The sequence below is a fragment of the Electrophorus electricus genome, chromosome 13 (genome assembly GCF_013358815.1).
Source record: "Electrophorus electricus isolate fEleEle1 chromosome 13, fEleEle1.pri, whole genome shotgun sequence".
Lineage (NCBI taxonomy): Eukaryota > Metazoa > Chordata > Actinopteri > Gymnotiformes > Gymnotidae > Electrophorus > Electrophorus electricus.
The window spans coordinates 10,588,071-10,608,554 of record NC_049547.1 but is presented as its reverse complement, the minus strand read 5'-3'; the positions used below and the strand labels follow the sequence as shown (position 1 = coordinate 10,608,554).

Genomic DNA, 20,484 nt, shown 5'->3' with positions numbered 1-20,484 from the left:
GTGGTCAAATACTCAACTACAGAGAAGATGTAATTTTCATTACAACATGCACTAGTCACGAAGCCATTGTATTGTGCCCAATAAAACATAGGAAATGATGCAAAAGGAAGCAGGTCTGTTCCTCTGGATTTCTGTCTCTCACAGATAAGACAAGGGTTTGCTAATTTTATAAATAGAGAAGCAGGAAGCATGACAGCAAAGTTTCCGTTTTGAGGGGAAAAATGAGGCCGCCTCCCTGAGAGTGACTGTAGTGTTTCAGGGTGCTCTGGTACGCTTGGATTTGACCACATGTGATTTGCCTTACTGTTCATATGTGCTATGGCTGCAAATGAAAATAATGGCATCTTGGAGATACTAAAAACATTTGATATTGGTAAGACCCTGCGCATGTTTAAGTATCATCTTGAAAAGATTCACTTTTAAATACTAATGGTTACATGAATATCTTCAGTTGTAAATAATATCTACAAATCAAGTTCCTTAGTTCTAACAATGTTCATGTAATGTTTAATGTTCATTTCAAGAGAAACCATTTTTGTTCCACCAGAGGAACTGACCCTGGCCTTCTGCTTATCAATGCTGGTTGGTCTTCTGATTGGAATCCTGATTTTCATCTTCTTAACATGGATGTCTAGACGGAGAGCCTCAGTAAGGATTACCACACATCCGAAAAAACAGGCAAGATCTAGCCGGACAGGCAACACCCGCACTCAGCTGGGCCTCTATAGGAGTAATGGATTCAACCTTAGCAGCGATGGCACAGACAGAACTGCATTAAACCTTCAGAGACAGACTTCTGTCGACCCTAATGAACTGCTGGGCCAGAGCCCCAGCTTCCAAGCATCCACCTTTCGGCCACCGAAGAAAAAGGCCAGCAGTGAGATAACAGATGAGAACCAGGGAGCTCTGCTTCATAACTCCACTAGCACCAGTCCAGCTGCGACAGATCCTTATAACACGAGCCAGTCAGAGTCGTTCTGGTTAGGGAAAGGCACTCTGAGAGGCTTCCTCCCCACACAAACCCCTCCACCTGCCTATGACAGTGTCATTCATGTTTTTCAAACTCACACCTGAGTCTACCAAGATGTGGGCATTTGAGAAGGAAGTTCATATGTGCTTCATGGTTGTGTGTGCATTTGTAGCCGGTGATAAAAGGACTCTTAAGCACGGAGGGCTCTACGTTTACCTTCCTTATCTTCTTACTCCTTACTTGCTGTGCAGATCTTTGTTTAGCAGCATGCTAAGTGAGGAGCATGCAGGACTCGTTACAACTGTATATATTCTATTGTGCATAAATGTAATTTAAACATTTTTTAAAATATATAAACAATAAATTGGTGCAATGCAATCTGTGTACAAAAACGATGCTTTGGTACATCTAAAAATGAGACGTGAAACTGTAATACATTCATTATCACATGTGCTGATTCTTATACATTTCCACAAATCTTATTAATGAGCGTATCCGTGCTGAACCTGAGGTTCATACCATCTGCAAATTTGAAAGTGCTCCTCAATATATAGGACAAACATCATGTCTGACCTATCTTTCCGTGTTCCTCTGTGGGATATCTCATTAGTGTGGAAATAAGGTAAGAAAACGGGAAAATGTCTGTTCCTACCACTACAGTCTCACTGTGCACTGCAGTGATAATCCGTAAATGTACCCTCTGGATGGGGTTGCCCATCACGTGATCTAATACTTCGTCAGAGAATAGGTTGCCTTTACAAGCACTAAAATCCTGCATTCAGTGGTTGTTTTGCGCAAAAGAGACCATAATTTATTTTCATCAGAGGCTTAATCCATGATGTGGACTTGGCAACCATATAGGCGCATTGAGAGCGAGTTGGCAAAGGTGAGTTTGCCTTTAAAATCTGTCACAAATTATATTATTAGGCCATAAACCTATATAAAAAGGTTATATCAATACAGTGTATATTACTTATGAGGTGATAGGTAGGACAAAAAGCAGATTTTTTTTTAAAAATGTGGTTTGTATGAAACGCCTCCAAACGAGTATAGCTAGCGACGGTACATGAATTTATCTTAAACGCAGTCCTACTTAATTGCCGTTATCTGGCTCAGTGAATAAGCATAAGCCTGTTTGGTCACACCGTTTTGAGTCGTTACAATTAATCCTGTATTGATGGTGTACATTTTCATAGCTTTGATATTATTTATTATAAATACACTAATACGGACAGCATACCAATGGATGTAGTAGGATGTAAAAAAAAAAAAAAAAAAAAAGAATATGTCAGTAAAAAATAATAAAAATGAAGGGGCACATTGAGATATCATTAAAATTCAGTGATCATCGCATCCTTGTTGCCATGACGGCTGCGAAGTAGTCTCATCCTTCATTTGCTCTGGTCGTATACGCTCACACAGTTAGTTTGCATTATCATCGTCTGTGATCCGCTTTAAAAGAGCGATTAAATACCTAAATTGACCGTTTTGTCATACAGAAGGGCAGTGATTTTACAGGGGTTGACGTCCCGTGACGTAAGAGCAGGCCAACGTCAGCCGAGCGAGGATACCGACAGGGTTCAGCTTCGTGTGTTTGGGCACACCGTATTTCTCGCGGAACAGAGCGCGAGCACGAGCGAGCCATAGAAGCTTTTGTTCTAACCTCGATTCACTCATTGTTGTTATTTTGTTGTTTTCCAGCAGAAAACCTGGGCTGTTGAATACTGACCTCTGCTTGCATACGAAGAAAACTTAAAGGACTATGCTTTTGTTCCAAGAGATAGTATTTGGCATTTTAAAATAAATAAAATAAATTTTATTTTTATGACACAAACGCCTATAATGGCCTGTAATATTATTTAGTAACACATATCTGCTAGTAAGTGTAGACTCCTCAGGTTCTTCTACACATTTCTTTAATCGGAAACAAAATGGAAGACACATTCAAAGACGTTATTCGGACTAATAATGTCCAGGGACTATGAAGAGGTGGGTTTGCACTCTGGTTCCAATTTACTAAAATAGCCATTTGTGTTTTCTGGCGTCGTATGAGTTTATGAGGACATGCGTGCACACATGAACACAGAGTTCTGAGACCCCTGCCCCCAGCAACACTGGAATTCTACAGTGCTAATACAGAGGTTTAATGAAGTCTTAGATTAAATGTTGCTCTGAAACTTTGTTTGCGCTAAAATATTCAGTTTTCCAACATTTTAATAATCACACCAGTATTTCACAACTCCTCAAAGGGTGTGTTGGTGTTAACACTCTACAACAGGTAACTGAACTCTCTTGTGTTGGGTAGGCTGGTCACTCAGTAGGGATGTTGGCTGCTGTGGAACATGGGCCTGTCCTCTGCAGTGACTCCAACATCCTCTGCCTCTCCTGGAAGGGCAGAGTTCCTAAGAGCGAGAAGGAGAAGGCTGTGTGTAGGAGACGCTATTATGAGGAAGGCTGGCTGGCCACTGGGAACGCCAGGGGTGTCGTCGGTGTGACGTTCACCTCCAGTCACTGCAGGAGGGACAGGAATACCCCACAGAGGATTAACTTCAATCTAAGAGGCCACAACAGTGAGGTCTGTATTTCACATTGAAGTCTTGCCTTTCATAAAGCTGCAGCTTATATTTTAAAAGGCCATGTGGTGTTGAACTATTGGACAACGTCAGTACAGTAACTACCCTCTGTGCACAAAGAGCACATTTAAAAAAATGTCTAAATTGAGTCATGAGTTCCACTGAAACAGTAACTGGAGAGCTGTACGTGTCTGCACAGGTTGTGCTAGTCCGATGGAATGAGCCCTTTCAGAAGCTTGCAACGTGTGACATGGAAGGGGGCATATTTGTGTGGATACAATATGAAGGCCGATGGTCTGTGGAACTGGTTAATGATCGGGGGGCTCAGGTACTGTCCCACATCTGTAGCTGTTCTTCCCATCCAGAGTTTAAAAATAACCATGCTTACATGGCAATGACACTTAAATAATCTATAAATGTTATTGCTTGTTACAAGGTCATATAAATGCTATTGCATATCATGAGGCAAAATATGGAAATAATGCCATTTTTGGACATTCTGTCAATGGATTGTAATATGTTAATGTCTAATTTGTCATCTTTTAGGTAAGTGACTTCACCTGGTCCCATGATGGCACCCAGGCTCTGATTGCTTACAGGGATGGCTTTGTGTTGGTTGGCTCCGTCAGTGGTCAGAGACACTGGTCGTCTGAGATCAACCTGGAGAGCCAAATCACCTGTGGGATCTGGACCCCTGATGATCAACAGGTAAGCTATCGCTGCTAGCATGTGATGTGTTTGAGTCAAGTTTGTGCCAGAACATGATAAGTATCCTTTCCATGTGTATGTGCATGGGACATAGGTGTTGTTCGGTACAGCAGATGGTCAGGTGATCGTCATGGACTGCCATGGGCGTATGCTCGCACACGTCCTGCTGCACGAGTCAGATGGCATCGTTGGCATGTCCTGGAATTGCCCGGATTTCCTAGTGGAGGACAGTACGGAGAGTGACACAGACTCGGATGACAACATGCCAAGTCAAGGTGTGAGCCTGCCGTCACTATGTACCATAAATCCATTGTTTTCAATCAGGATTGTTTTGCTGGTATTCTTAAACACACACACAAATTAGAAAAGAGTTGACCCTGGTCACCTGTTTGTTTTATTTGATGTGCCACTTCAGTTCACTGTAAAACTGTCTTTGCGTTGAAGTGCGTAATGTGAAGCCCCTACTTACTGTGAGCTTCATATCTGGAGACATCAGCCTCATGACCAACTATGATGACCTTTCACCCCATATTATCCACTCAGGACTAAAAGGTAAAATAGCAGTAACCTTTCTGTAGGTGTGTGAAACACCTATATGATTTCTGGCAATATCATGCACTAGTAGATTTCCTACCATCTTGTTTTATATTCTTTATAATTTTGAGTATTATGAGTAAACAACATTCTCCTCTAGCTGGAATGTAGTTGACAGGCTAGATGTTGATGAGAATTTACAACAGATTGCTAAATCCCACTTAACCTGCTCGATCTGTTCTCATCCAGATGTGGAGGTGCAGTGGTGCTCTCAGGGGGACTTGTTAGCTGTGGCAGGAATGGAGAGGCACGGGCTTCCTTCTGACTCAGCCTGTGCCTCCATAATGAGAAACGCCCTTGTGAAATTCTATAATGTTCAAGGAGAACACATATACACTTTGGAAACACCCGCACAGGTGAGATCACAAAGTCATTCTTCATTGACATACCATCAGCTTCAATTATGATTGTCAGATTTTTGCCAAAGTCAAAAACATTTAATTAGTGCATAGAAAAGCACATGTAAAATATATCATGAATAAAATATATGTTAAAATTGCTGTCGGGTCTGTTCTAATTTCAGAGGCCCATCACCACTATCTGCTGGGGCCACAGGGACTCACGGCTGTTTCTGGCGTGTGGGCCAGCACTGTATGTGGTGCGGGTTGAGCACAGGGTGGCCAGCCTGCAGCTCCTGTGCCAGCAGGGCATAGCCAGTGCCCTGCGAGAGGAGAAAGACGTGGGCAAATTGAACATGCCCTCCCTCCTCTGTTCCTATGTTACCAGTGCATTCATCCCAACTATCAAGGTAGCTGACATGGAATGCAGTTTCTTTTTGACTAAATAGTTGTTGCAAATAGTTTGCATTTGCAACATGCTTTCTTATTGGATGCTAACACTGATGTCATAATAAGAAACAGAAGGAAGCAAGGAGAGTACTCTGGGTGGTAGCCCAAGTCTCACTTTCATGTATTTGTTGACGCTTATTAAAGTATTCAGTTGTGCATATTTTCTCTAATCGCCGATCATGAGAGTTATAGGCAATGTATATTACACTAAATTACCACTTTATTAGATTACATGTGGTCTACAGCTGTATCTAATGGCTATCAATCTTTTTCAGCCAGTTCTATGTACTCAGAGGTTTACTGACTGATAGTAACTTCAAAGTTTCACTGACTGATAGTAACTTCTGCACAATTGTGTCATGTTTACAGTGACCTTTTTCATAAATTATCCATTTAAACCAAGGGGCAGACAATGTCTGTATGTTTGTATAAACGGTATTTACAAGTGCATTCACACTATGAATGTATTAAAAGCCTGCATTTAATGACACAGCTTATGTATCGTACAGGACTCTCTTACAGTAAGTCAACTGACTTCAGAGTACAACAGAAGTATGAGCAATGGTGCATTACCACTTACAACTGACTGTAAAATTCATTGTAACCTATTGGTAGAGCTATAGAGTAGGTGTACTTAATAAAGTTATCACTCAGAGTTTATCCCAAAATATCATATTTTAAGAGGTTAAAGCAACAGCAGGTAAAAAAAAAAAATTAACACTCATGTCTCTTTCATCTACAGCCTCCAATTCCCGATCCAAACAACCTTCGTGACTTTGTCAGCTACCCCACAGCAGGGAACGAGCGATTGCACTGCACAATGAAGCGCGCAGAGGAGAATCCCGAGGCAGGAGGGCCATGCTACACCCTCTACCTGGAGCACCTGGGCGGGCTGGTGCCCATCCTAAAAGGACGTCGCATCAGCAAGTTGCGTCCTGAGTTTGTAATAATGGACCCCAAAATGGACACTAAAGCAGGTTTGTGTCGCTTGTCTCTCTTTATTTGCATCTTTTACATCCTCCTTACATTACATAACTCCTGACATTGCCTAGCTGTGCCCTGTTCAGTCTTCCTGCTAACCTATAACGTCCTACTTTGCCTAGCTCATTCTAATGTGAACTTTGTCACTGAATTTCAGATGAGGTCTGTGTGAACGGTATGATGTCCTACATGACTGACAGCTGCAACTGCTCTGACTCCAGTGACATTGAGTTAAGTGATGAGTGGGTTGGGAGAAAGTCACCTAAGCTTTCCAGAAGCAACAGGTCCCCTAAACTTCCCAGGTACAGCAGGGCAATAGAGTAATCTGTCCATTCATTATGACAGAAGAATGATACAGTGAAGCATGATTTCAGTTTTGTCACTGTAACCTGAAAATCTCAGTTTTAATCATTTGATAACACAGTTGTCTTTTTTGTGAATATTGTGTGATTTCTGGGCTAATATACATCCAAAATTATGTAAAATAAAATCTCACCATCCCACTAGCAGATCTTATAAACATTTTGCATTCCCTTCTTTTTATTGTTAACATATCTATTTGAATATACTGAACTGCTGGTAAACACAGGCAAAAATCTTTTAAATAAGATATAAATTATATAGATATACAGGTAGTAGAAACTGCGGTGAAGTACACATTTTGGAGAGAAGTCCTTCTTCAGCTGTGCAATCCAAGTGCTTCAAGAGATATATATGTATGAACACACACATTTCCAAATGTGTGTGCTCCTTTCTGGGATTTTCTTTTCTTTTTCTTTTTTACCAGAATCAACGTGGAATCACGAAAGTCTCCAAAACTAGCCCAAACATCTCAAGAAATGTCCAGGTCTCCAAGATTACCAAAGAAACCTACCATACGATCTCCAAGTCTGACCCGCAGGGAGTTTCCTCTAGATGGAATAAGTGAGGTAGGAGAAAGAATTTTTCAGAAGCTGAATTCTGTCCTTTTTTGGCAAATTGTTTTTATAAATAATTAAACATACATATCTATCTGTGTTTGCCTTGCAGCATAGTTATCTGGCTCAAGTCACGTCTAATATTTGGGGGACTAAGTTTAAGATTGTGGGACTTGCTTCCTTTTTGCCTGCAAATTTGGGAGCAGGTAAGAAAATTTGATATCAAATCCTCTCACTATTACGTTTATACTCTGTTATGCTACACTGTGTTCACTGTACAGTTTATCATTGATATCATTAATGCATTAATCATCTCTTCACCTTTATTATTTTACTTCACCTTAATTATTTTACAGTTATTTATAAAACCAGTTTGCTGCACTTGCAACCACGTCAGATGACAATCTATCTACCAGAGGTCCGGAAAATTTCACTGGATTTCATGAGTCTGCCAGTCTTCAATCCCAATGTGTTCAGTGAAGATGAAGATGATTTACCAGGTAAACATTTATTGAACATATTTTCAAATATAATGTATTAAGACTGTAAGTATGAAATATTAATTCTGTGACACCGTAATTTTTTGTTTCAGTGATGGGTCCTTCAGGGGTGTCAGGAGATAACCCTCCCTGCACGGTTAATATTCCCATTGCTCCCATACATAGCCCTGCTCAAGCCATGTCGCCCACACAGAGCATAGGACTTGTCCAGTCTCTCTTGGCCAATCAGAATATACAGCTTGACGTCTTGACCAATCCCACAGCCACTGCAGCAGCGGTGGCAGCAGCCAACGTAACGGTCTCTGATCATAACCCAGACAACGTGACCGCACAATACACTGTACCAACGAGATACTCCAGTCCTGGACAGGTCATCTTCAATGGCCTAGAAATGGGGAACCTTTTAAGCGGCACACTTCCACCACCTCCACATCATCTTCCACCACAACCCCATCAGCAACGGCAACAGCAACAGCAACAGCAGTCGGAGGACCATCACCCACCATCAAAACATCAACAGCAGAACCAAACACAACAGCAGCATCTGAAGTTGCAACAGCACCAACAAGTGCAGCAGCAGCATCAACAGCACATGCAGCACCAACAGCAAATGCAAACACAGCATCATCAACAGATCCAACAGCACATACAACAGCAGCAGCAACAGCAGCTGCAACAGCAACACCAACAACAACTGCAACAACAACACCAACAGCAGTTGCAACAGCAGCACCAACAGCAGCTGCAACAGCAGCACCAACAGCAGCTGCAGCAGCAACACCAACAGCAGCTGCAGCAGCAACACCAACAGCAGCTGCAGCAGCAACACCAACAACAGCTGCAGCAGCAACAGCAATTGCAACAACACCAACAGCAGCTGCAACAGCAACACCAACAGCAGCTGCAACAGCAACACCAACAGCAGCTGCAACAGCAACACCAACAGCAGCTGCAACAGCAACACCAACAGCAGCTGCAACAGCAACAGCATCTGCAACAGCAGCACCATCAGCTGCAGCAACAACACCTACAGCAGCACCATCAGCAAATGCAACAGCAACAACTGCAGCAGCAGCATCAACAAATGCAGCAGCAGTTGCAGCAGCAGGTGCAACAGCACCAGCAGCAGGTGCAGCAACAACAGATGCAACAGCAGCACCATCAGATGCAGCTACAGCATGAACAGATGCAGCAACAGCAGCAGCAACTTCGACAGCAGATTCAGGAGATGAGGCAGCAGCAGCAACAGCTCCAGCAACAGCACCAACAAATACAGCAGCAACATCAGCAGATGCAAAGGCAACATCAACAAATGCAACAACAGCTAAAGTTGCAAATCTCCCTACCACCACCTCCGCCATCTGCATACACTCCCATTTCTGTGCATCAGCTCCAGATGATGCCTCAGATTCCTCACTCAGACCAGCCACCAGACAGAGGGGAGCAAACACATACTCTGAAAGCTCCTTCTAGACCACAGTCATTCATCGAAAGTGACGCCTCCCTTGAGATTCAGATACGTAAAATGAACCCTCCACCCCCATACCCAGGCACGGTGGTGTCCACAGCAACAGCAGCTGCTGCATCTCCTGCGGCCCCTCCAGGCTTGATTGGCGGCAGTGAGAATGCTAACACTCTGTCAGCAGACTCATGCCTGACTAAGGATGAGTTCTCTCTTCATCCAGTTGGCATCCAGTATCCGACTCCTTTGGGCTACGAAAGGATCACAACTTTTGACAGCAGTGGAAATGTGGAGGAGGTGTGTCGCCCACGTAGACGTCTTATACGGAACCAGAATGCCTACAGCATGCAAGGAATGGGTAGCTCAGCTACACTCAAAGTCACCTCATCAGAAAACAAGAAGGTCCAGCTTCCTTACAGCTCAGCAACCCTCAGCCGCCTTTCTGTGCCTCGGTACTCTATACCAAGTGGAGATCCTCCACCATACCCAGACCCTGCTAACCAGATAAATGTAATCAGGAGTCCAACACAAAGGATCGATGGGAGCCTTATCCATGCAACTCTGAGACGTGATCGTAGAGATACATCTCTGAAGATTTCTCAGATGGTGGACACAGCAAGGACTTTGCCAACCAAGTCTAAAGTCAACAGTGCCCTTGCGCTCTCTTATCAGCCCAGGATCCCTACAGCTTTGTACACCTGCACTCAGTGCAGCAGTAACAGCAGTAGCACTAGTGTGAGCGTTAGTGGTGGTGGGACCAACAGCAGCGGTATTGCAGGTGGTACGGTGGTGCGGCAGGATTTTCCCCCTGGCAAAGGGGCCCAACACAGTACCATTATTGTGCACTCCAAAAGCAACTCACCTCTGGCTTCACAGTCTTCTTACAACCTGTTGAGTCCAGTTGAGAACAGTCGAGACAGGACCGTGTATATAAACTCTGCCTTTACTGAAGATGAGACCCTTAATCAACAATGCCATTTGGAAAAATCAGTACGCCAATTAACACTTGGGGATGTCAGCTTAACGGTGAAGCGGCCTCCTCCTTACCAATGGGACTCTCCTACTTCAGACCAAATGTGGATGTCCCAAGATCAAAACCTATTGACTAGCCCACCTGGACCCCACAAAGCACCCCCACTTTTATCTAGTCAAGCACAGTACTTAGACATAACCAGACTGCCTTTTGTCCTCTCAACAAAGCCTCCCTCCAGTCCCAGTACTATGAACCTGCCATCAGCTTATCAGATTTCACTTTCACCATTCCCTCCCAGTGTGGGACACAATGGACCTCAGCTTCAGTCATTGCAAAATCCTCCACCATCATGTGGGCCCACTGACATGGTAACATCGGTCCCATTTAGCCAGCAGGACCCAACTCTTGTGTTGCCCCCTGGTTATGCGAATAATCTGGCCAGTCTATCTTGTTGCCCGCTACCACCTATGTACCCTGGGGCTAGCTCATGCACCAACCTTCAGCTTCACCCAATGGCTTTACATCCTTGGGCCACTTACAGTGCATGCGCTCCCATGCAGGACAACTCAGCAACTTTACCAAGTAAGATGCATCCAGGCCTTGAGAAGCCAGTTCTCTCCCCACCTCCAGCACCTCCTCCCCCTCCACCCCCACCTCCTCCACCTCCTCTCCCCCCTCCACCCCCTCCAGCTGAACTGATGAGCCATCAAAGCACCTCAGAGGTCTTAGCTGACTCTGGTGAGAGTTTTCAGGAACAGTCATCACTTAACGAGAGTCCTGTTCCACAGGGGTCAGATAGGTTCAGCAAAAAAAGTCGCAAGAGACTTGACAGCAGGGCAGAAGAAGCAAACATGTCCACCAATTTGGAGAGTAAATCAAAAAAGGATGGCCGCGCACTGTCTGACTTCAACTCACTCATCTCCAGCCCACGACTTGGTGGCAGAGAGAAGAAGAAACCTAAGGGTCAGAAGGAACAGCTGAACAAGACCAAAAAATTGAGTAGGACCACAAACGAGTTCCAGGATAGCTCGGAAAGTGAGCCTGAACTTTTCATTAGTGGTGATGAGCTAATGAATCAAAGCCAGAGCAGTAAGAAAGGCTGGAAAAGCAAACGTAGCCTGCGCACAGCAAACGAACTGGAGGAGATTAAGTGCCGCAAGGCAAACGAGAGAGAGGACCGAGGCCTGGGAAGCCAGGGATTTGTATACGTCATGGCCAACAAACAGCCATTGTGGAATGAAGCCACCCAAGTCTACCAGCTTGATTTTGGAGGGAGAGTGACGCAGGAGTCAGCCAAAAACTTTCAGATTGAGCTGGATGGGCGACAAGTAAGGCTTTGCTTAGCATAATCTTCTTAATTGATACAATTATTTGTTTAGTTATTATCAATTATTAATTATCTCAACTTTCAAAAATGTTACTCTTAATTTTGACTCTTAGAAGACCTGTATATAAGCTTGGACTAATTTTAAACAACAGGCTTGGTAACAAGAGCATGTATTGTTATGACTTAATTTTGATCTCCCATTGCAGGTAATGCAGTTTGGCAGAATTGACGGTAATGCTTACATCCTGGATTTTCAGTATCCATTCTCAGCTGTACAAGCATTTGCTGTCGCCTTGGCCAATGTGACTCAAAGGCTTAAATAAAGAACTGCTCCAGTCATCTTGTTCAGAGACAACACAGTTAATGTTTGTTGATTGTACATTGTGGAAAAAGGATGTGCAATGCTCTGCGTTGCCGTAATATGGTACTGCTTGTGTTGTGCTGGGTCAGACAGGTTATAGTCAGGAGAATTTGCTTAGTCAAATACATAGTTTTTTTTTAGAGGCATTAAAAGGTAAAGACATGGTTGAAAGGACCATATTAAGCACTTGTTGTCAACTTACATAGGTGAAAAAAGTCAACTATAAAGAATGCAGGGCCACTGCAAAGAAAATAAATGGTAAGTGAATGATGAAAATACAGCTAGTACAGATCAGTTCCTAGTTATGATTTTTCTTTTGTATGTGTATGTTTCATAACATTGATATTTGAAAGGCTAAATAATGATGTGCATGCAAGACAAATAACAATTCTCTTTCCCTGTTATGGTGGGATTCCCTTATTTCTGTTACCCTGTGCTGATAGGATTCCCTTACTTCTGTTACCCTGTGCTAATAGGAATCCCTTACTTCTGTTACACTGTTCTGATTGGATTCTCTTACTTCTGTTACCCTGTGTTCATGGGATTCCCTTACTTCTGTTTATCATGTGATGATGGGATACCCTGTTCTGATAAGATTCCCTTTCTTCTGTTACACTGTGCTGATGGGATTCCCTTACTTCTGTTACCCTGTACTGATAAGATTCCCTTACTTCTGTTACACTGTTCTGATTGGATTCCGTTACTTCTGCTCCCCTGTGCTTTTGCGATTCCCTTAATTTTGTTACCCTGTGCTGAATGGATTCCCTATAGAATACTGAGGATTTTTGCTGCCGTGCTGCAGGTTATTTTCCAACCGTATTGTGAAATTGACAGATTACTTGCCATTGCCTACAAACAGGAAGTGCCATGGGTGAAAATAACTTATTTAAACGGTTCTATCTGTAGTATTTCACTTAGTTGAGGCTTAATAATCATACACCAGGCATTTCTTACATTTAGTTTTTGGGCCATTACAATGAATGAATCCACTGCCTTGATAGTTAATAGGTGTCCTAATTTGTTTTTAATATGTCTCTTGTTCCATTTTACTGCATTATTAGCACACTTTGTTATAGCAACAGTTTTCTGTCCCTGTATAAATCTTAAATAGATTTATGAATATCATGAAGCTGGGGTGTTAATATCACAGGAATAACCTTAAAATGTTGATTTGATCATAATACCTATATATCGATAAATGTCACCATATACTATAAAACCTAAACTTAAGTTTATACAGGGTTTGAAAAGTATGTTCACAATGACACTAATACAAAATGTATAGTGTTATTTTTGACAAGAAACCTCTCACATTAAGATTAGTCTTGAAATACCTTATAAAGGAGACATGGGTAGTTTTAATGCGGTAATGCTCCCTGGGAGCAAATCATAATAAAATTGGCTGCCACACTGATTGCTGGAGATGGGACACTTTTCTTGGCAGAAATAAGGAACAGTGTCGAAGAACATTATACTGGCAAAGTGATTCTTCACTGCAAGTCCTATATAGTCTGGTTCCAGGTTTTTCAGTGGCTGGGAAGGTGGCCCTTGGTATATTGATTCTGTATGTCAGGAAAAAGACTAAACATATTTATTATTTTAAGTATGCAATTTTTGCAGCTGATTCCTAATGTCATTTTATTGATCCTATTTAGTTAATTTTTCATATTCCTTGTAGCTAAACATTTGCTGAGAGTCCCTGTGTCAACAGAAGATGGTTGATGTGAGCATTCTGTTCTTGGTGTTGTATATGCTTTGATGATTTGCAAATGCAGCAGTTTCTAATTCTATTATACTGGAGTATGCAGGCCCAGTTTGAATTGTGTGGAATGTAAGGCTTTAACTGTGCTGTTGCTTTAGTATTGTTATGTACAATAAACTATGATGAGGCTTGTTATATTAACTCAAGGTTGTTTCTTAAACATTAGAATGTGTGTGCAGTAGCTTAATGAGCCAACAGAACGAGTCACCAGAATAAAATTAAACTAGTTTGAAGACACATGTTTATGGATTATGTATATATTTATTACCCTTATTAAAGCATTTACAGCTATAACTGACATGCCGTTATACGCACCACTAAACTGCACAACGATGTCAGCCTTTTGCTTTCCTCAAGACTAACTTTTTACATAGCAATTACTCGGCGAACGCAATGATGTCATTATGTGGGAAAGGTCGAAAGATGTACACCGAAAGATGCTACACCGTAGCCGATGACATATGCGCCTTTACAATGCTGCCAGATTGGGCGGATTTCCACCCAGCTGTCTGCTTTCGGTAAACTCATTGAATTTTGAAGAAATACGTATGATGTAGTTGATCGGGTGGTCTGAATCACAGTCTGACCTTTGTCAGGTTATTAATATATTAATGTAATGGCTTTCATATAGGTATCACAAAGATTTTCCTTTTTATGTCTGCAAGAAGACTTTTAATAAACAATTATAGTGGTATTACTTATTTTTGGAAAAATAGCCAAAATCATTTTCCAAAGAAATACTAATGACCATCCGTTGTGTGCTTGTGGTTCATAAACTACGAAACACCTAATGTTGGCTTGGGCTACGCTGTATACTCATTTAGCTAGATAATTGTTAGTATTATTTTAGACTGCGTGTTATATTCTAATAGTATAATATGGGGTAGAACCAGGAAATAATTATAGCTTTTATTAGAATAATGTCCTCTCTATTTCCTGCCGTCTAGTACAAAGCGTCCACTGTTCTGATACACGATGTTTTTTTGAGCAACTGTTCGGTTGTTGGGCTGGTAATGAGCAACCCTGGCAACACCGACCTTTGAATTGACGTGGATGAAGTCCAAGCGTCGGTAAACTTTAACGCTCTGCAACCTTGCTACACGTACTTTTTAGGCCATTGAAGTGATACGGCGACTACAAGCGTCGACGAAGTTACAGGTTTGCGATCGAATCTTTTTGTCAATTTTGTATGTAGATGTGAGCCGTTTTTTGTTTTGTTTTTTTACTTTAGAGTTAATTATTTCATAGATTATTTCCCACCGGTGACAATTTCTCCAAAGATGACCCGGCAGCAGATATTAACCCTCATTGCAATGGCATCCATAAATGTCAGCTCAATGATATGTTATTCAATATTAGGTCCATTTTTCCCACAAGAGGTAAGAACTTTCGTTGTATTACGTTATTTTGAGTCAATAATTTTGTATCTTTAATTAAACGGTGTTTATTAGTTTATCATAAATTGTTGACACGCATTTATACTGCGTGTAGGCTGCAAAAAGGGGTGTCGACCAAGCTGTAATTGGTTTGATATTTGGATGCTACGCCATGTGCTCTTTGATTGGTTCGTTAATACTGGGTAAATATGTAAGTTGATCTCTATTTACAAGAATTACAAGAAAATTGTACATCTGGTTCTTCAATTGTAAGATATTAAAAAAATTAATATACTTTAAAAATTATTTTAACTTCAGATTGTCCAAATTGGGGCCAAGTTCATGATAACTGCAGGGTTGTTCGTTTCAGGCGGGTGTACCGTGGCCTTTGGGTGAGTGCTTTGTTAGTTTCTGTGCTTGTCGGCAGATTTTCTACAGAAAGATTAGCATATTAACAGTTTTTAATCAGAGCATGTTTTATTTGCAGGGTATGTTACACATAAAAGGCAAATTTAAATCAGATTCTGATTCTTGTATTTATTATTAACGAACATATTCCATGTGTTCGAGGGTGGGTAAAATAAATGTAAACAATAGACTCAATTCTAAGATGCAAGCTATCTCATTGGGTTTTGTCATTAATTTTTTTCTAATAAACTTGCAGATTCCTAGACAGAGTTCAAGAAGTAGAGGTGTTTATAGCGCTCTGTTTTGTCGTGAGGTCTGTGAACGCAGTAGGCTTTGCTGCCGCTGTAACATCCTCTTCTGCGGTATCCGCAAAGGTTTTTCCCGACAATATAGCGACTGTCATGGTGAGTTGCAGTAAACACTTGTTTTTCAGTGCAGCCATGGTATTTAGTAGATTGCTATGCTGATTTGAGCAAACAATGGCGCCATTAAGGTCAACGTTGCTAGAATGCTTCTTTGCCCTGGCAGGGAATTCTTGGATAAGGTTCTAGTGGGATCAAAATATGTTCTGCATTTTTACCTTCATTGTAAACTCTGAAATATTTAAAATATCTAACATCCAAATGTTAATATTTTCATTAATAATTTATCATTCCCTTTTTCAGGGTTTTATGGAAATCTTTACAGGAATAGGACTTATCCTAGGACCCCCATTGGGGGGATGGATGTATCAGGCCTTTGGATATGAAATTCTGTTCATCGTCTTGGGATGTGTTCTTCTATTGACTGTTCCCTTAACCATGTGGATTTTGCCCAGCTTTGGTTGGTGAAAATATTTAATAAAAATGTGTTGTTGCATGCTCTTACTGGCTCTGAAATAGCATCTGACAATTCTCAGTATGACCACTTTTAATTATGTATGTTAAAGGTGCAAGATCACTAAGCATGTATGTTAAAGATGCATTTTGTTTGTAATATGCAGAAATAAATGTCTGTGTTTCTGCTTATTCTCAGATGTGGTTGCCTCTCAGGACTCCTTCCTCAGGCTGTGTTCCCAAGTCAAAATCATTATCATTTGTTTTGTGATATTTACACTCAGCTCAGGAATTGGCTTCCTGGATGCCACACTGTCTCTGTTTGCAAAGGAAAAGGTAATGATGATTTTCAAACAGAAGTCTCAAAACTGTGCAAGTGATTGTGGCTGCACCTTAACATACTGTACCACATTTACTAGTACATTTTGAAATTGTTTGGCTTTTTAAAATTCATTATATAATCAAAAACTATTTGATAATACTAAGTAAACAGCATGTAGAGCATGTACAATGAGTTTGAAAGTATTCTATGGTACTTGACAAACAGTGAAAATGTAAAATAAGTCACTGAAGTTATTCCTTTTAGACCCTCATAAAAACATGTGCTGTTACTGATCTTTTCCAATTTGTCTGAGCAGTTTAGCCTGAGCACTGGATCTGTGGGCTTGCTCATGATTGGGTTGTCAATACCATATGGTGCTGCATCACCCATCTTTGGCATTATCAGCGATAAGTATCCAGTAAGCAATATAGTGTTTACCTATGCTAATGGTGGTACCGTCCCCAACATTGATCTCCGTCCGTTTGAATGTATGTTTACGTGAATCATGGTAATACTGTTTTTCTCTATTTTCCTGTAGTTTATGAGGAGGTGGATGATGGCAGTAGGAGGAATGGCCACATCGATTAGCTTTTGTTTCCTTGGCCCTGTTCCTATTTTGCATATTAAGAGGCAGGCTAAATATAAAATGCTTCAATGGGCAAACTGGGCACATTTCCAGTAGGGGGCCACTCATTATGTGGGCTTACAGTGCTGATTTTGCTTTGCTTTTCTTTAGCCAGCTTTGGCTGACTGTGATTATGTTGGTGGTCATCGGGTTTTCTTTGTGCATGACCTGCATTCCAACCTTCACTGAGATGCTTATATGTGCACAGTAAGGATGATGACACCAACCCTTTGCATGCAGTTTATTTGCACCTACACATTTACCGGACAAGGTGTATGAATAGTTTTAGGATATTTTATGTATGATTTTTATTTTATTTTTTTATATTGTAGTGAAAATGACTTTGAGGAGGGCCTAAGCACGCTGGGTTTGGTATCGGGACTATTCTCTGCTGTGTGGGCCGCTGGGTATGTACTAAACGGGCTTGGTTTTGAAGCCTTTTCAAGGAGTCCCTGACTATTTTGTTACGTATAAGCAGCTGGTTTTTCATGTTTTCCATGCTGTGTGAAAGGATGTTCTTTGGGCCCACCACTGGTGGATACATCACACAGAAACTGAACTTTGAGTGGAGCGCAGGTTTTCAAGGAGGGCTCACATTTCTTGCTGTAAGCACAACTTCTCAGAAGAATCATCATAGGAAATAATGCATTGCTTTAGACAAACATCTTTCCCCTCACTCTCTGCAGACATTTCTACAAATAATATACATCGCCAATGACAAAATCCAGAAAAGAAGGTAGTGGTTTTGTTTATCATTTTAAAGCTGAATCTTTTAAAATATATATATTTTTACTTATGAACTATAGCCATATACAGTACTCCTAATCTAAAATCATCCTGGTGTTTTCCTTTCAAATCTTAAATCATAAAATTAACTGAAGTTAGATATTCATGTAATAATTAGTATTGCAACTTCTGTTGCACACAAATCCTGATACATTGCCACTGTTTGCTATAATATGGTTCATATTTTTGATTTTAGGTTACAGAAGATGAACACAACTGAATCCACAGTGATTGTACAAGAAAGTTCCCCTCTTCTCTGTTCTGCTCAACACTGTTAGCTTCTGACCATCTGCAACATAATGATTCTTCTCCCTAAAAAGCCATTCTAAACCCTAATCAAAATTGAGAGATCAAAGAAGTAGTACTTTTTAAAATGTGTTCTTTACACAACTGAGGAGCAGTAGTACAACACACATTAAACAATCTCCCTATTTTACTTTGGAGTAGTTTCCAAAATGGGGGTAGACCACTGAGTGCTGTAAAACTGACTTCACTGGATTTAAAGCTTATTGAACTGTCAGCAGCTCGAAGATAGAGCTGTTAATGTTGCTAATGTTTCTGCCTTAAATAAATGGTCAATACAAAGATGTAAGTACTGATTTTACATAAAATATTTTCATATACTATATTTTTCATAAATACTTTGATTATAAATACAATGTAATGATTATGTACTTGTATAAAGTTTTATAGCAGATCTGCACATTACATGTGTTCTAAACACTTATCTTTTTATATTAAAGTAATGATCTCTTTGAAAGTTCCTTAAGTGTTTATTAATTTATTCATGTCCCATAATAAGTATCACTTTCACTAATGCAAAATTGCAGCTTTTCTTCTTTTGTGTGTGTGTTTAAGCCACCTTTTTATAAACATCCTGGAGTATACAAATATGTCTACAGGGGCTGTGGTAAAGATAAACTAACACATTATATGTTTTAAAATGACCTTTTTACTCTTGACTTCAAAGATCTGGTCAGAGAGAATATTACTATACTTCAGAAAATGAGAATTTAATTTGTTAGGTAGATAAAAATTCATTTTTTGTTTTGGGGGAAAATATATTCCATCAAAAAGATGGTATTATAATAACTGGTGTTACTGGGCTACCAGTATAAAACATGAGAACATGGTTAACACATTGTGAGATAAACAAGAAATAAACTGAGTTGGCGCCAGATAGAAACTAAAGTTAGGGTTGAGTTAACTCCCTGGTTTGAGCTATTTGGCACAAAGTCACTTCAATAGAAAGACCATCCTATTATCTCCCACACCAAATCAGTATGGTATAAACTACATAGAGTTGGTCATTGGGGCTGTTTCAAGTCACCCAAAGCACCTTTGTGGAGTAATAACCAAATTCTTATTGGAGACAAGACAGTTAATTGGTCACTGTGGCATGAAGTTAGGATTACTTTTGTTATGGATCTATTTGATAACACTAAGAATTTCCTAAGCTTCAGTTAAATGGTAGAAAATTATAAATTACCACATAATCAATTCTGGAGGTCTGTCCAAATGCAGAGCACCATGTCTAAATGGTTTCAAAGCCCCTCACTTGCCTAAATGGTTTCAAAGCCCCTCACTTGCCAATTGAAGAACTATTGATTAAATCATTAGAATGTAAGGGTATTGCTCCCAAGATATACCACCTTTACAGGAACAATTATGTGACCCCCTGCATAAGGTCAAAAAACAGTGGACCTAGCCATGGACATATCTACTGAAGACTGGAATTTATGTTTGAATAACATTAATATAATTTTCAAAGAAGTGGGTAATAGGTTCATTCAGATAAACTTATTATACAGCCTCCATTCTGCATACACTTTGGTTGTGTCCAGACTGGTAGAATAATATTCAATTGATTATGTTTGAAGTCCAAAACAAAACGTTATATAACACTATACTCTAGTGAACTTGAGGTCTCTGACTTTCCTCTTTTGAAAAGAGATGGATTATTTTCGCACTTACAACAGCTACATGGTTTCTACTAAGGCACTGGAGGAAGAAACATCTGCCCTCTCACAAAGACTCGACTACAACAGTGGCACAGTTAGCTGCCCTCTACACAATGACATACTCTCTTCCGAATAGGCCTGATTAGTGTATGCTTATGTGGGGCCCCTTCATCGACTGGTTATCTAGAACTTAATGGTCAACCCAGTATTTCTGTGTTATAAACAATATACAGCTTTATACCTGGAGGAGTGCCAGTGTAGGTGTGTGTCTAAAC

The 20,484-nt window shown here is 40.7% G+C and overlaps 3 protein-coding genes across 4 annotated transcripts; all 3 read left to right on the top strand.

The window, feature by feature from the left end:
- Positions 1-258: 258 nt before the first annotated feature.
- Positions 259-1,348, top strand: myct1b (myc target 1b). The gene is made up of 2 exons (XM_027011245.2): positions 259-373; positions 548-1,348. Exons 1-2 carry the CDS (start codon positions 319-321, stop codon positions 1,072-1,074), a joined length of 582 nt encoding a protein of 193 aa, XP_026867046.1. The 5' UTR covers positions 259-318; the 3' UTR covers positions 1,075-1,348.
- A 442-nt stretch (positions 1,349-1,790) lies between these two features.
- Positions 1,791-14,051, top strand: tulp4b (TUB like protein 4b). Its single transcript, XM_035532616.1, has 17 exons — positions 1,791-1,856; positions 2,672-2,959; positions 3,276-3,545; positions 3,743-3,871; positions 4,090-4,251; positions 4,346-4,526; positions 4,696-4,803; positions 5,035-5,201; positions 5,369-5,593; positions 6,376-6,610; positions 6,772-6,916; positions 7,402-7,543; positions 7,644-7,737; positions 7,888-8,031; positions 8,124-8,995; positions 9,167-11,794; positions 12,000-14,051. The coding sequence occupies exons 2-17, from the start codon at positions 2,939-2,941 to the stop codon at positions 12,114-12,116; spliced, it is 5,640 nt and encodes a 1,879-aa protein (XP_035388509.1). The 5' UTR covers positions 1,791-1,856; positions 2,672-2,938; the 3' UTR covers positions 12,117-14,051.
- Positions 14,052-15,003: 952 nt separating this feature from the next.
- On the top strand, positions 15,004-18,946 carry slc18b1 (solute carrier family 18 member B1). 2 transcript variants are annotated; one of them, XM_027011220.2, is made up of 14 exons: positions 15,004-15,074; positions 15,165-15,295; positions 15,408-15,503; positions 15,611-15,684; positions 15,957-16,104; positions 16,366-16,522; positions 16,715-16,851; positions 17,154-17,255; positions 17,376-17,467; positions 17,574-17,669; positions 17,795-17,869; positions 17,974-18,067; positions 18,149-18,198; positions 18,445-18,946. In XM_027011220.2, exons 2-14 carry the CDS (start codon positions 15,197-15,199, stop codon positions 18,524-18,526), a joined length of 1,302 nt encoding a protein of 433 aa, XP_026867021.2. In that variant the 5' UTR covers positions 15,004-15,074; positions 15,165-15,196; the 3' UTR covers positions 18,527-18,946. The 2 variants fall into 2 exon arrangements, with proteins under 2 accessions (XP_026867021.2, XP_026867020.2); XM_027011219.2 differs by having other exon boundaries at positions 17,792-17,869.
- Positions 18,947-20,484: the final 1,538 nt, after the last annotated feature.

What these genes read in the sequence shown, in the direction of transcription:
- myct1b (XM_027011245.2), top strand. Translation starts at nt 319, where the DNA reads ATGGCTGCAAATGAAAATAATGGCATCTTGGAGATACTAAAAACATTT. An exon ending in ACTAAAAACATTTGATATTG is followed by an intron (nt 374 to 547) that starts GTAAGACCCTGC and finishes TTGTTCCACCAG; the next exon opens with AGGAACTGACCCTGGCCTTC.
- tulp4b (XM_035532616.1), top strand. Translation starts at nt 2,939, where the DNA reads ATGTCCAGGGACTATGAAGAG. An exon ending in TAAGAGGCCACAACAGTGAG is followed by an intron (nt 3,546 to 3,742) that starts GTCTGTATTTCA and finishes GTGTCTGCACAG; the next exon opens with GTTGTGCTAGTCCGATGGAA. An exon ending in AGGTCCCCTAAACTTCCCAG is followed by an intron (nt 6,917 to 7,401) that starts GTACAGCAGGGC and finishes CTTTTTTACCAG; the next exon opens with AATCAACGTGGAATCACGAA.
- slc18b1 (XM_027011219.2), top strand. Translation starts at nt 15,197, where the DNA reads ATGACCCGGCAGCAGATATTAACCCTCATTGCAATGGCATCCATAAAT. An exon ending in CGTTAATACTGGGTAAATAT is followed by an intron (nt 15,504 to 15,610) that starts GTAAGTTGATCT and finishes TTTTAACTTCAG; the next exon opens with ATTGTCCAAATTGGGGCCAA. An exon ending in GTGGATTTTGCCCAGCTTTG is followed by an intron (nt 16,523 to 16,714) that starts GTTGGTGAAAAT and finishes GCTTATTCTCAG; the next exon opens with ATGTGGTTGCCTCTCAGGAC.